The 15,720-nt window shown below is 36.2% G+C and overlaps 1 protein-coding gene across 4 annotated transcripts in view; it reads right to left on the reverse strand.

Annotated features, from left to right (window-relative positions):
* The window catches only part of LRRK2 (leucine rich repeat kinase 2), a 142,163-nt gene that overhangs the window by 29,185 nt on the left and 97,258 nt on the right, over positions 1 to 15,720 (reverse strand). For all 4 annotated transcript variants that reach the window (XM_060111824.1, XM_060111823.1, XM_060111822.1 and 1 more), the window contains 8 exons: positions 15,127 to 15,314; positions 14,086 to 14,240; positions 12,859 to 13,005; positions 12,510 to 12,701; positions 11,709 to 11,855; positions 8,468 to 8,568; positions 5,457 to 5,647; positions 74 to 234 (listed from right to left, as the gene is read on the reverse strand). In XM_060111824.1, the coding sequence (XP_059967807.1) occupies positions 74 to 234; positions 5,457 to 5,647; positions 8,468 to 8,568; positions 11,709 to 11,855; positions 12,510 to 12,701; positions 12,859 to 13,005; positions 14,086 to 14,240; positions 15,127 to 15,314 (1,282 nt within the window). The remainder of the gene's footprint in view (positions 1 to 73; positions 235 to 5,456; positions 5,648 to 8,467; positions 8,569 to 11,708; positions 11,856 to 12,509; positions 12,702 to 12,858; positions 13,006 to 14,085; positions 14,241 to 15,126; positions 15,315 to 15,720) is intronic.

The following is a 15,720-nucleotide window of genomic DNA, read 5'->3' on the forward strand; positions in this document are numbered from 1 at the left end:
TCCTGAACTCACAACTGAAGTCAGTGGTTATTCATTCTGAAGAGGGAATTATCACACAAACCTTGTCACCCACCTGGTGTGCCCTCTGACGTTTTTATCCCCATTCTACAGCAGTACTGAGCAATCCCATAGTCCGCAATCTTGGCAATGATGGCGGCATTGGGATACAGGGTGAAAAGCAACACGTTGTGGGGCTTCAAGTCACGGTATATAATCATGGCTGAGTGGAGGTATCTGCCGTGAAATGCACAGGAAACCTTATTAAAATGTGATTATACCATAATAAATTTTGTCGTTATTTTAAAAATATATATATGTTTATTACACAAAGCATCAAAAATTCTGTGCTAAGTTTCACCTTCAAAGTTAAGAGATACTGTAGAAGGAAATCAAAACCTACAAGTCCAATATTACAGAGCAAGTTTATGCTTTTAAAACAAACAAACAAAAAGACATGTCAATCCTGATAAGTGATTTAAACTTTAAGGCACAACCACTTTAAGCAAAGTACCAATTTTTGAAGACTTCTCTTTTGTATACTTTAATAACTACTTAAAAGGAACTCTGAATTCCCTCAATACCATGTGACTATTTTAATTAGTTTAAAATGTATATATGTTAAATAAGAATTGATAGTATTTTGTTATAACTCCCATTTATTTAAGTTTTAATTTTCTTAAAACCACAGAGAAGTTTTTCTTAGCTTTTAAAATTCTCTCTATTCCATCTCTCCTTTGATATTTATTTTTTTCTGACTAAACTATTTCCTAATTTTTTGGAAAATATTTTCTACTTTTTCAATAGTAATAAATCAAAATAAAAGACTTTTCTAGCTATCAATACTGTACCGTTTGAAGATGTAATTTACTTTAAAACCCAATTCTGTTATAAATTATCAAAGAACATTTTAGACTGAGAGTTGGAATGAGTAAAACATTGTCTTGGGAAATGTGATATGGGGGATTTTAAAGTCTTTCCTTTTAGAAACGGATCCATTCAACCATCAGCAACTAGAGCTGGACACTCACTGTAGGTGAAGAATAAAAACTAGTTAATATAAAAAATAAAAAGTTTTCATCTCAACCAGGTCTTGTCCATTCTGGAAACATGGCCGAAGAGCTATTACTTTGCCCCAACTACTAAAGTAACTCTATTACCCTTCCTTACACACTCGCAAAATTCAGATTTCCCCCACTCTGTTTACCCTGCCCCGTGACATTAAATTTGCCATAGCTCTGCACATGATCTCACAATTACATTATGTCCTACCTTGAGAAAAGAATTTTTCATAGAACTTAATAGAGGTAAATTTAAATCCATTGTTTGTGGCTTTTGGTTTAGGTTCACATTATATTAATAAATATTTACTCCATTACCTAATACCAATCACTGCTAGGGGGATTAGGAGCAGAGTGGCAGCAATACCCTGAACTTTCCACTGATTGATGGGAGTGTATGTATCATTTAACTGCATCAACTAATGCAGGAGAAGATTCTTTCTCTTCCAGGATGTAGTTAAGACATTTGACATTAGGCCTATTCCTTTCAGTAAATATATTTTTGGTTGAAAAGTAAGATAGATGTACTAATGAAGCTGACCTTAATAATAAGTTATGGGCTTAAAAGAAAAATTTACTAAGGGCTTACTGAAAAGCCATTAGCTACTTTGCCCTGCTGAAGAGAAAAGCTGGGAGATTAAGAACAAAAAAGTTAAAGCCAAGTTATACATAATTGAATAGAATCCAAATCCTTCATAATGCATGCCTCTTTCAGAATATTTATAGAATACAGACTCTCTCGGAATACTTTCCAAAGGTTAAAAAAAATTAGTTAAACTTAATTTGAAATTATGTCAGTGGGAGAGAAAGATTATCTGGATTAGTTAAAATGTTCAGTTATAGAATTTAATCTTAAAAGTGCAGTTTTAATAGCTTTTAATAGAATAGCAGAATAGCTTTCGAAATATTAACAAGTACAGATCTTGTCTTACTAAGAATAATTCAGCCATAATTTATGTATTACATGACAGCGAGCATTGTCAAATATCTTATTAAAACAAACTGGTCTAAACTCAAATAGTCATTTTTAAATTGTGATTATCATCAGTGTTGCTAAGAAACTCTTATAACTTAAAGTAAACTTTATCTCATCCTAAAGAGAATTACTCTAAAAATAGAATGTCTTCATTCATTTAACAAATATATATTGGGCATCTATGAGGGACAGTCACTGGGGATATAATGTCATCTTTGTCTCCCTGCTCTTGAGGGGCCACAATCTAGGAGAGACAGGTGCTCAAACAAGGTTGCAGAAATGTGATGAGTACCAAATGCTAGGGAAGCCAGAGGAAGAAAAGCACAAAGGTACAGATAGAAAAGCAGACTCTCCCACTAGACTGTAAGTTTTAAACCTTGATAAGAGCAATATAATTTCTATCTTTCCTTCTTCAGCAGCCAGCACAAAGTCCAGCATGGAGACTCAAGAAACATGTGTTAGCCAAACCAACTCTTCATGGTGCAGTCAGGCATCATTGTGGAGATGGTATGTGAGCAAATTCTAGAGGAAAATGAGTTCTCTAGGCAGACAATTTTTTGAAAAGACAGGAATGACAAATGCAAAGACAGACATGGATGTCAGTGAGAAGTCAAGCCCTTCAGCATGGTTAGAACGAGGGCAGTGGAATAGGAGGAGGCTGGAGAGGCAGGCTAGAGGCATACATAAAGAGTTTTGATGCTATGGCCAAGGAGTTTAGATGTATTCTGCAGATAACTTGGGATGCCAGGGAATTTCAAGGATAATTAGATTTTTTTTTAGAAAAATATAATATCAGAAATGTTCTGAAAGTTCCCCGGAGGTACCGGACCAAGTCAGCAGTAGTGGCATAAAAATAAATTAACCAATTGAAAAGATGATGTAAAATAGTCAAGGACCTGGCGGACAAATGAGTACTTACTTTTGTGGGAGAGGGGGTTGCTCTGGATGTGACTACAAAGACCTTTGTTGGCAAATGGGAGATACAAGATAAAGAAGAGATTCATGGTGGAAGGAAAAAGAGAAAGCAAATTCAATTTTGAAAATACTGAAACACAGAAGCTTATGGGAAATATAGGTGACCACATCTTCAAAGGTAGTTGAGAATTATAATAAAGAACTCAAAGCAGCAGACAGTTAGAGGTGTAAGCTAATAGCTGAAGGCAAGACTGCAAAAGAGAAAATATGTAACACGAAGAAAGTTCCTGTATGTCACTCTAAACAGCTCCATCATTTAAGGGACTGCAGAGGCGTGCGACTTTATTGTCTCTTTCTACCTCCATAGTTATAGCTCTGTGCTAAAATATATTTGGGAAGACAAACCCTAATGCTGAGATTTTTAAATATACTTAGTGCTGGGAGAAGATCGATGGCTACTGAAATCTACTAGCCTCTTGTAGCACAAGACCCAGAAAGCTCCCTTGGCATTATGCTGAAAACAAATCAGGCAAATGATTGGAAAATATGATAAGATTTCATTTACTTTAACAGAAACTGCTGGATTTGTTATTTTAAGTAAGGTCTTCAAGTTACTTAAGAGATGAGGTCTTTCAAACAGTGATGGATTTTTTAAAAATCAATTATTCATTTTATAAATAAGCACTTTGGGAATTATGTGGAAGATTTAGGGGAAAACCAGGACCTGGAGTCGGTTTAATCAAGGAAAATGACCAATACAGCTTTTGAAATACGTAAGACATAGTTGCCCTTTATCTAGATTAATTTAGTACAAGGTTCCCCCTGGTGTTCAAAAGTAGATGTAGCAACCCAGATGCAAATCTTTGCATTCCTGTTTCATATAATAATCTGTGTTTTTCAATAGCTTCCAGACTCTTTCAGGAAAGGAAATCTACTCATTTTATTCCCCTATTATATTCCCTATACAGTATTAATAGTTATATCGTATATGTCAATAGTTTAGTTTTATTTGTTTGTGATCAGTGTTTGTTCTCCTTACCATCCATTCCATTTACATTTCTGGATACTGCTCAAAAGGAATAGACACTATTTAAGAAGGAAAGGAAGAGAAGGAAATTTGCATCCACTCTGTGGCTACCATGCACGAGGCACTGTCTTCCTTCCTTCCTCCCTCTCTCCCCAGTGGCAACATGTGTAATGAGAATGCACCGTTCTAGGTGCTGAGGTACAACGGTGAACAAGATGAAAAATCCTTGCTATTGTGGCACTTAGATTCTGGTGGCAAAGACAGACAATAAACAAACTTTTAAAATAAAAACATAAAGAATACCCAGCAGTGATAAGTGCTACAGGTGCCAAAGAGACACAAGAAGTCAGGGACACCCTCTCTGAGGAGAAACCTGAATGAAATGAGAAGTGAGCCAAGAGGATATCTGGAGGTTCGACATTCTGGCCGAGAGAATAGCTGGTGTAAAGTCTCTGGTATATTCCAGAAGCCTCAGGGAGGTGAGTGGCTGAGCACAGTGACCAGAGAGTGAGGTAGGAGAGGGTTGATAACAGGAGAAAGATGTGATCCAACTTCCATGTTAGAACGATCACTCTGGCTACCGTGTGAAAAGCAGGTTAACTGGGAGGCAAAGGTGAAAGCAGGGAGACCAGCTGGGTGGGAAGAGACGACAGCAGCCTAGACATTGCTGGGAGGGAGAGAAGTTAGGAGAAGGAGCTGCACTGAGATATGTTTGCTAAAGACATTTGCTGAAGGATGAGGTGTGGGATGTGAGAGAAAGGAAGGACTAAACGATGATTCCAAGGTGACACAACTGGGTGACCGGAGATGGAGAGCAGTGGAAAAGGGGGAAATCAAGAGTTTGACTTGGGATGTCTTCAATTATTACAGAAGAACTCAAAACACTATTCACTAAGTATTAGGCACAGTTTAGAGACTACAAAAAGAGAGAATCAGAGATATAAAATCAAAGCAAGTGTGTGGACAGCCCCTCTGTCTCCAAAGGTTATGGCCTTTCCACTCTCCAAGGCTCTGTCCGGATGCCATCTGGCCGCGGGGCTGGGTGCACCTCTGAGACACACTATGGTCTTACAGGACAACCCAACTCAAATCACTCCAGTCCCCTTCAGAAATATGGCCTCATCTTTCCTCATTAGAATTACCCATTATAATTGACACTTTCTTTGATACTTTGAAGCCTTACCTATATTTTTTTTAGGGAAGGTAGGTCAATACAGGGTTAAGAACATGGGCTCTGGAGAAGGCCTCCTGGGTTCCAACTCTGCTTCTGCTAGCTATGAGATCTGCACGCTCTTCCTACTCTTATTTTATGAAATTATAAAATCTCATCAGGGAAATGGTAGTTTTACACCCAAATAGTTTGTGAAATATTACCAGGACACATTGTTACAGGGAAGCGCTCTTCTCAAAGTCTGAGAGTAACTTTGGGCTCACGCTCATCATGCCCTGAATAGAAAACAGCAATGACCTAATCTATTACCTCAGACCATCAGCCACATGTAATGCGATCCTGTGTTGCAGCGTTCTGGTGAGACTGGCTTTGTCTTGTTGAAGCAGACGATCCAGGGAACCCTTGGAGGCTAACTCCATGACCAACATTCGAGGACGAACCCCAGCTGCCAGCAAAGATATTAAGCTGGGATGGTGGAGGTGGCAAAGCACCACCAGCTCCTGCAAAGTCAAGAATCATTTCAGAGTCACAGACAATCACCTTTTACCCAAGTGTCTCCTTCCTTAAGCCCATCAACACTTGGAGCACAGTTTTCCCTGAGTGACTGGACTACAGCACACTTTCCATTTTTTCTTTGAGCTTTTTTACATTTTCAACATTTTCAGAATTAAACCACTGGTTTTGTAACCATATTCTGAATTAAAATTTTAAGTTCTCTCTTTCCGTTTGCTCTGCCTTATCAGAACATTTAATGCTAGGACAGGACATACATTGTGGCACACTAATAGGTCATGTCAGTCTTACCTACTGAATCCTCCTTAGCCACAGAATCCTTCTCAGCCTAACATCCTAAGCAGCCACTACTAATCAACAGCACTTTGAGGCATGTGAGGTACAACCTGCCTAATATCTCTGGTTTAATGACTAGAGAGTTTTCTGGAGAGAAATGCCTAAGTCTAAAGAAATGTATGGCATTGCCCCTGCCTGAAATCTCTCTAATGACTTCCTGTTACTTTTATTGGGTTGGCCAAAAAGTTCGTTTGGGTTTTTCCACAAGGTGTTACAGAAAAACCCAAACGAACTTTTTGGCCAACCCAATAGATTAAGATCCCATGCACTTACACAGCCTTTGTGGCCCCTGACCTGATCTGCCTTAGCCCATCTTTCAAACGTCATCTCCTTTCTCTCTCTTCCTTATTCACCACTTTTCTGCCACACTGGTGTTCATTAAATCCCCAGCACCACACACACCCGGCTCCTTCCTTCCAGCCACAGAGCCTTTGCCCTTGCTGATCCCTCTGCCTAGAAATCCCTTCACCGTTCACACAGCTAAAGGCTTCTTGCCATTCAGATCTTAGCTCAAAACTCTTACTTCCTCAGAGTGACCTGTCTTGGACCACCCTTACTAAAGAAAGCAATCACCAGGTGCAACAACCTCTCTCTAATCCAAGAAGTTAGCTGGAACAGAGAGGTCTCCAATCCGATTCCTAGGCCACATCTTGTGAGACTTTACAACCTGTTTCATGATACTGTTGTTTTGAATTCCATACACATTATTCTGTATATTTCACTCTACTCTGAAACTGTATTTAGTTGAAATTTATAGCTTATGTGGTATTAAACTGATGCATGTTTTAAATTATGATTTCTGCAGAAGCTCTGTTTCTTGACAACCAGCTTCAAAAGATGAGTATCAGTGCCAACTGCATTTATCAGGAAACTGATGTGTGAAGAATTCTGCAAGCTGAAGAATAAAGGCTCAACACTCTGAGAGGGGATTTTTCAAGAACACGGGCTTCAGACTGCAATCATACTTCCTTAGTAGGTAAAAATCTTTTTTTCTTCTATGTCTGATTAGCTCAGTTGGCTAAAACTGATGAGAACAAGTCAAGTTAGCTTTGTTTTCTTTCATAAGCACAGACTGGAGCCTAATCCAAATTTCCTATCCTAGAAAAACAGCTCACTGATTGCAAAGAGAAAGGAACAAAAAGAGTGTAACAGATCAGCCCAGATTCATGACCGCAGGTAGAATGACCCTTAAAATGCAGCACTGAACACTGAAGCATTTTCCTTTCCTTTCCTTTTCTGTTTTTCTAAAGAGGGATATTACATACACTCTATTGTTTCTATTTCTTCTACCATTTCCTCGGTTCACCTAGCTGCCCATACACTAATCAGTCCCATAAACCCTTCTAGTGTTCTGATTTCCAACAAGGTTCCCTGAGCACATTACATAAAATTTGAAACATATTGAAGACTAATGATCAAGACTGGAAAATTACAATTAATACAACAAACTGCCTACAGATAGAAAGAGATTGTGCTCAGATTTGGTTCACTGACTTACAAAATATTATATACAAAATATTTATTAGCTTATTCCTAGAGCTACAGTGTAATTTTTGGTGCTAATAATCAAAATTACTCCAGGATATTTTACACAGACATGAAATTATTTTCATTATTCAGAGTAACTAATATATTGCAACTGTATTTTTATATATATATAAGTTATTTAGATTCAGATTCAGGCACAATATTTTTTTTAATAAATCAAGAAAAATATAAGAATGAATAGATTCAAAAATATGGTGGAGTTCTGATGTAAGACTGCAGAAGTCGCATGGATTTTATCTCTCCTCTCACCCTGTCCCTCTCACTCATTCCTACTGTTAGGAAAGACTCAGAAAAAAGAAATAAATCCCCACCAGTATTCAAAACAAGAGAGGGTACTGGAGTGACCACTCTTGGTTATGCATTCAATCAACTTTCACTCTTCCTAACTGTACCCTGACTTTTGCTGAGGTATCCAACCCTCAGCCAAGCAGCCCATGAACTTTAAGGGGAACTGACCCCAATCTCAGCTTCAGGGAAAGGGGGGGATATTTTAAATAATACCCTGCTCACTATCACAGTGATTGGCTCAATAACACAGGCCTAAGCCAATCAGCAACAGTACTGCCCTGAACATTGGTGCTTGCCGAGAAAAGAACGTGTGACTTAACTGAGGCCAAGAGAAGTTTTTAAATGGACTACTGTTGTATGGATTTTGGGTCCTTTGAATTACAAAAATGCGAAAAAGGTACCCTCTTTTCTTCTGTGCTTGTAAAGCCTGGAACAAGGATTCTCAGAATACTGTCTTTGTTTTTCAACAGGAGAAACCTATTTCACTCCATAAAGAAAGGACAAAAGTAGGATTTCATAACTAAACTCAAGTAAACTTTGAGGGAAAATACGGTAATTACAAATGCATGCAAAACTAGAGTTCCAGGAGATTAACAATGTATGATTTAATGTAATAATATTGTTGCATTTCTTACTTGTCTTAACAGTCTAAGTGATGTATGTTTATTAAAAATCTTTACAGCCACTTCTTCTCCTTCATAGGATGCTCGATAAACAGATCCAAAACTGCCGTCACCTTTTGAAAAGAAAGTACAAAGCACTTAGGTTAATCTGTGCAAGCAGAAAAACTCAATAAATTGTATCTTTTGTAATTATATCTGTTTCAAAGAGAAATATGACCCACTAGTTTCACTGAATCAAGTCTCCTTTAATGCTTTCTCTTCCTTCTTCTACTCCATGAACTAAGATGGAGTTTCAGGGGGAAACGAAGGCTATAGTAACAGTTAAGTATTGGATTCAAAATAGGATTGGGCAAATAGAAGAAGGAAAAGAGAAGGAAAGCAAGTGGAGGGGGAAGGGAGACAAGAAGAGATGGAGACTTAAATAATAGACATATCCTGCTCTGATTCCCTTCAATCTGAACAACTGGTGACAACAAAGAAAAAATTTAATGAGCAGAGGAAAGAAATACACTCTAGGGAAACATAAAAATTTCAGGTGGGAGTAGTAGAGTTTTCTAATTTTTTAAAGCCCTTCCCTATTTCATAATCACTGCCATATTAAATTGGAGTATGGGCTGTCGTACCCTGCAGGTAACTAAGAGCAAAAATAAGGTTAAGGACTGCTATTGTGTACTTGTGACACAAAGGTGTGAAAAAATTGACAAATAATACCACTGAAGTATCTTTTATTGTGGATCTCTGGAAAAATAGTCCCTCAAAGAGGAAATGTACCCCCTCTCATAACTCTTCAGATAGACAAAAAAAAAACCCATATATGTGTATTTTAAAATATTCAGTTGACCCTTGCACAACACACAACATGGGGTTAGGAATGCAGAAGCCCCGAGTGCTGTGGAAAATCTGCACACTGCTGTCTCTGCCTCAAAAACAAAGGAACTGAAAAATGTCTCACCCAAGGAAAGGAAGCTGAAACAGTTTGGATACAATCAGGACTCAAACCCTAGTTCTTTTGATTTCACACACTATAATCCCTAATTGAACACAAACTTTTCCCTACATTTAGTTAAAGATCTGTAAAATAAAAATACAGGTACTATATTTATTGAAAAAAAATTGCAGATAAGTGGACCCATACTGTTCTAATCTGTGTTGTTCAAGGATCAACTGTATTTACAAAAACAAGTCTACTAATATTCACAAATCTATTAATATGTGTCATATTAGTCACTGCCTAATAGTAACTGCTATCTGGGAAGGAAAGGGTTAATAACTGAAGCCCTAAAATTCACTCCTGTCCCACAAAGAAAATGCGGAAGGGAGGGAGATGAATGACCTCCCCCAGATCATCCCAGCATAAAGATACCAGGGTGTTTCTGATTGTAAAATGTTTTTAGAAGGATTTATCTAATCTGTTCAGATCAGTGGTTCTCAACTAGGGTGACGTTGCTCCCTATCCCCAGCCCCCACCTTTGACAGTGCTTGGAGACATTTTTGATTGTCAAATCTGAGACAGGGGTGAGGAGATACTACTGACATCTAGTGGTTAGCGGCCAAGGATGCTGCTAAACACCCTGCAATGCACAGGACACCCCTCATAATAAAGAATTATCAAGTCCCAAACAGCATCAGTTCAGAGGTTGAGAAACCCTGACCTAGATTGCTTTTTGTATAATAAATAAAAATGGAATTTATGAGTTTATGGGAAATGGGGCTAGAGAATGGGGAGTACTCTTATAAACATTTTCCTATCTGCATAATTAAAGAATATGAAACACCTTTTGAAGGTGGTCAAAAGGTACAAACTTCCAGTTATAATGTAAATAAATACTAGGGATGTACTGTACAACATGATAACTACAGTTAACACTTCTGTAGGCTATGTATGAAAGTGGTTAAGAGAGTAAATCCTGAGAGTTATCACAAGAAGAAAAATACTTTTTTCTTTTTCCTTTATTTTTTATATATATGCAATTATAGATGTCAACTAAAGCTACTGTGGTAATCATTTCACCATACATGTTAAGTCAAATCATTATGCTCTACACCTTGAACTTATACAGTGCTATATGTCAATTACATCTCAATAAAACTGGTGGAAAAACACAGGTGCTTCAAAAATGAACTTTTTGAACATTTCTACATAACATTGCTCAAAACGTGTCCATTAATCTGAAACACAACTTAGTGCACTAAAAGGGTATATTTTGGGGAGCTGTATCTGATGGCTTGAGACTCTTTCAGAGAAAGAAAATAGTATGTCTGATACTTGCCTGTATCTTTCAAATCACAAGTCAAGTTTGGTGTTGGTTAAGGTCTAAGATTCAGTGTTAACAATTCAGCATTTTGCATTAGCCTACTATTACTAATATATTCACTCCCAGAGTGCAAAGGCATTTAAAATCATTCAAAATTTCCCAATCAATGTAAAGAATAAAGGTACAAAGGAGGTTATTTACCCCTACATGTCATATCCCAAATTTTGGACATTGTTTGTTAATAATATTAATATCCTGACACATCGTCTAGTCATTCTCTCTGTGGAAATTTAATTAAAATAAAATGTATACACACATAACAACAACAAATACTCCACCTAAATACTGTACATTAAATCAACTCAATACTCTCCATAGCTCCCAAGTATTCTCAAGAATGTTTAGAACTTGAGTATATCACCAATTTAATGCTTCTGAATTTTTAATCTCAAATTGGCTTTTTGTGAATATTTTAATGAAAATTTATGATTGTCATACTTGGCAACAAAATTGCTACAATGACTACATAGAGGTGTTCTTCTTTTACTTATTCCTTTTGCGACTGAAAAATGGCTGCATTACTCAACTGAAAACTTCCTAAATGCCTTCCCTATCACTGAAAATTAAAGCAAATGTAAGGACATATTTCATAAATATGTGTGCTTCCATGGTGGTCCCATCCTCAACTCAAACCCAGCCTACAAAAGTGTTGTTTTTTTTTTTTTAGCCGTGTCGTGCCACATGCGGGATCTTAGCCCCGTGGCCAGGGAATCAAATCTGCGCCCCGTGCAGTGGAAGTGCAGAAACTTAACCACTGGACCGCCAGGGAAGTCCCAACATGATATTACTTTAAAATATATTATCCCAAAGGAAAAACATTACAAAAAATACAAGAAGACACTAAAAACTATGACAATATAATTATATGTAAATATTTTCTAGATTAAAAATAAAAGCTGCACCCTAATTTTTATTCTCAATCCAACAAAAATAGTTACCTAAAAGAAACTCTGGAGCTTGTTCAAATTCCAACTCATCATTATTCAACATAATATTTCTAGGCAGGTCAGCCAAAATCAAATCAGGAGCAATCTGAGATATTGGAATGGTGAGCCTTGGTTGATCTGGATTCACTAGGAGGTCTCCTGAGAAGTACATAAAACTTTTTTTTTTTAAAGACAAACTTTTAAGGTTGTACATACATTTGTCCTTTTGATTTACAGAAATAATCACATATTTTCTATGATTTCTAATCACTCTTTTAGGTTTTCTTACCAATCTTATTTTTCTCTAGAAACTCTGAGAAAGTTTTAAAAATTGAATTAATACCTATCTACTAGGAATTTTAAATACTCATTCCTAGGTTCACTCACTAGAAAGTAGAATTCAGAACTGCCTTAGGCTATTGATACATGACTAGGAAATTATATATTCTTTACTTTTACAGCATTCTCGGATCACTTAGCCTATGGTTAACATTGCTAAGTTACTTCTATGTATCATCTATTTTAATCCTCATAACAATTCTATGATGTAGTTTTGGTCAGTACTTTTATTTCACAGATGAGGTTATGTTGCTCAATAGCCAGTATTCAAACTCTCAAACCAACATTTTTTCTGAATCTAGAGTATAAGATCTTACTGGGTAATAAATATATTTTTCTGAACTGTCACTACAATTGAATGTAGTATCCTCTAACTCATCCTTTATGGATAAGAATAACTTTTACATTTATTTCAAACTTCACAAATATTGAAAGGATCACTTAAAAACATTTGTAAGTTGTGTCAACACATACCTTCTTCTACTTTCTTCATCAAGTTGTCAAGTAAGATTTTCTGATGTTCTTCACCATCATTAAAACTATATAATGCCCACTTCTTCAACAGAGTTTCTCCTTCACCACAAATATCAATCTCCAATAACCCTGGAAACCACTCTTCCATGAGAGAGTCAATGTGGTCCACAACTTGGCCCAAAAGAATACAGCCTACATAATCCAAAGAAGACTTCATCAACACCCTAGTTGAACCTTATTCGGTCACAAAACTGGAAAGAATCTTATTCTGTCACAAAACTATAAAGTTTTTTTTAAAGTTTAGATTTCTTTAGTGGTACAATTCAAAGTTTTTAATTAATTTCCTTACCTTTTCTACAAGAAGGAACTGTAATTTTTAAGAAACTCTCTGGGTGATTATCTAAGACTTCAGATCCTACCAAGCAATAAGCTTCAGGAGACCAACTCAAGTAGATGCCTTGTCGCCAATACATTCTGTTTGGGCGAAGTGCTCGTTCTGAAAGAAGTTTAAATGAACCCACATATAGCCATTAATTATTAGCGGCTCCATAAACTAAAGGGGAAAAATTCACTGCACACACCACAAATGACAGTAAGAGAGATATATTTGTTTTGAAGGAAAGCACTGGAATCGTTAATGATATGAGTCCCCATCCATATCTATTAAATATAATATTAAATATTTTATCCTCAATTTTGGAATGAAATAAATAAAATGCCCAGTATACAACCTAAGATAGATTTCAGGTTCATGGTGTTAAGTAGTTTAGTATGTGTAATAGATGAAGAAAGAGAATCATAAATAAGTTCCCATAACTTTTAAAAAGAGGTTGGTGGTCATGCTAAAACCAATACTTTGATGTGATGTAACTTTCTGTATGTCGATTAACTGCAAGCAACATAAGGTTTACTTCAGAATACAGTACCACCTCCATAAAGCTGATTTGTTAAGCACATAAAAAATTATATTTTCCCTTTGAAGCACTAAGATCTCTCTTTCTTCCAGGAGGAAGAGCTAGCATTATAAACACCCATTTTTATTCTTTTTTGTAAACCCCTCAGGGATTGTGCAGCAGAATAGAGCTAGTATAGTCCCTACACAGAATGGTCTGAATGGTCAGGAACTGTTACATTGTTAAATAAAACTCCCTGACTACAGTGGTGGCCATTCCTAGTTTTTCTTTGCGCGCACGTGCGTGTGTGTGTGTGTATGTGTGTGTGTATGTTTGTGTGTATGTGTAGGTTGGGTGGGTGTGTTTAAACTAATGATGCTTACTAATTTCACCTTTTAAAATTGCTACTTCTAGTCTGCTTTGGCTTGCAAAGCGAGATAGTCATAGGCATTGTAAATGTGTCTAAAATAAGTACACATGGGCTTTGAGGAATTTTCTTCTTAACAAATTGCATGAACTTATTTGAGTGTATGTCTTTATATTGGCCACTCTGGGGTCTTTCAAGCTTATTTTCTGATTTTCAGCTGCCTTACAAACAAGTAAACTCTGGGAAAATGACATATTAATTTTAATATGCTTTCCTTCTAACTTCTCTAAATATTAATTCTTCATTAAATACATACCTCTTCCTGAAAGCATGTAAGGTGAAATTTCAAGTAATCGATTGATTAGTCTCGACCAAAAGCCCATTGGAAAATAAGGCATTTCATATAGTCGAATGATAATTTCAGAGTTCTCACAGTGGGGAAGCTCTATTACAGGCCTGTGGTCCGACAAACTAAAGATAAAAGGACACTGTCATTGTACAGCTTCATAAAATACCCAATCATGTTGACCAAAGTGCTTTACTACTTGAAATCAATGAATTGAAGACAAATATTCTAAGCAATTGCATTTTTTATAATGTTCTTTTGCTACATGCTCTTCCTACTCAAAATGTAATGGTTATTTAATTAATTCAAATGCATGCTCAGATATAGATGCATGAAATTTTTCAATAATCTTATTTATACTATAAATAAATTATTACAGTTCGTTATGCATAGACAAGTAAAGGGATTATGTAAAACTAGAAAAAAATGCATGTCCTAGAAAAGAGTGTATATCTATTTTTAGAATTAGTTACCATCCATCAACCAATGCAATTTGCACTTTTCAATGTCATATTACTTTATAACATTTCCCAGGTGCTTATAAAGCAGTAAGAATTTCTACAGTACAGGGCTATAACTTAGGTTTCCATTGTGTTGCCCATACCTCTGAAAATTCACAGCCATAAATTATTTTAAGACTATGTTGAAAACTCATTATATCCCCAGAATCTGCCTAATAACTCTTCCAGTACCATATAAGGACACACACACACACACACACACACACACACACACACACACAAACTTATGTCCACTATTAACCTTTATTAAATAAATTAGGCAGTGCTAAATCAAACAGTAATTATATACATAAAATCAGTCATTTACTGTATCTTTAAATGTCAAATTTAAATGTTTTCATTAAAAGAAAATGTTATACTTCAGTACAAAGTTTACACAAGAAGAAAAAAATTAGTACATTTATCACAGACCAAAGTTACTTTGACTACTAAAACAATATAATATATGGTGAATTTCCATAGGGTAATTAAATTTTAAGTTTTGGCTTACCTGCTTGGAACCAGCAAATATTCTTCTCCTGTTGGCAAGGCAATCTGGAATTTTTCTAAGAGTTTAAAGTACTGTGACATGTAGTTCTTTGGAAATCTCTTTTTCTTTGAAAGAAATTTTTCCACATCTTTACGTGAAATAATTCCCTTAGGATGTTTTGGACAGCCCTCCACTTTCACTGTCAAAATCTGAAAGATTTAAACTTATACATAATCACTAAAATTTATTTTCTGGAAAGTTTTGAATTTAAAACATTTCCTGTGCTCAGTAAAAATGATTAAAACAATTTTAATGTTGTCAAGTACAACACAGGACCTAATTTCTCTAGTTAGCAGCCATGTAGCCTAGAAGTCCAGTGGGGCATGTACTCCCTACACACACACAAAAAAAAATTATTAAATTAAGGGAGTTAATTCAGATCAGAAATCCTGGAGATCCTCTGAAACCAATGAACCACAAGCCTTCCCCAACTCCAATTAACACATCAATCCAGTACCCCACATCCTTGTTACAGTCTCATCAATAGTATATTCCTAGGGAAATTATCTTCCAGACTGTGTTATCACTACAGGTTTGCAATAGAAATGTTACTTT

This window comes from Mesoplodon densirostris, chromosome 11 (assembly GCF_025265405.1).
Source record: "Mesoplodon densirostris isolate mMesDen1 chromosome 11, mMesDen1 primary haplotype, whole genome shotgun sequence".
Lineage (NCBI taxonomy): Eukaryota > Metazoa > Chordata > Mammalia > Artiodactyla > Ziphiidae > Mesoplodon > Mesoplodon densirostris.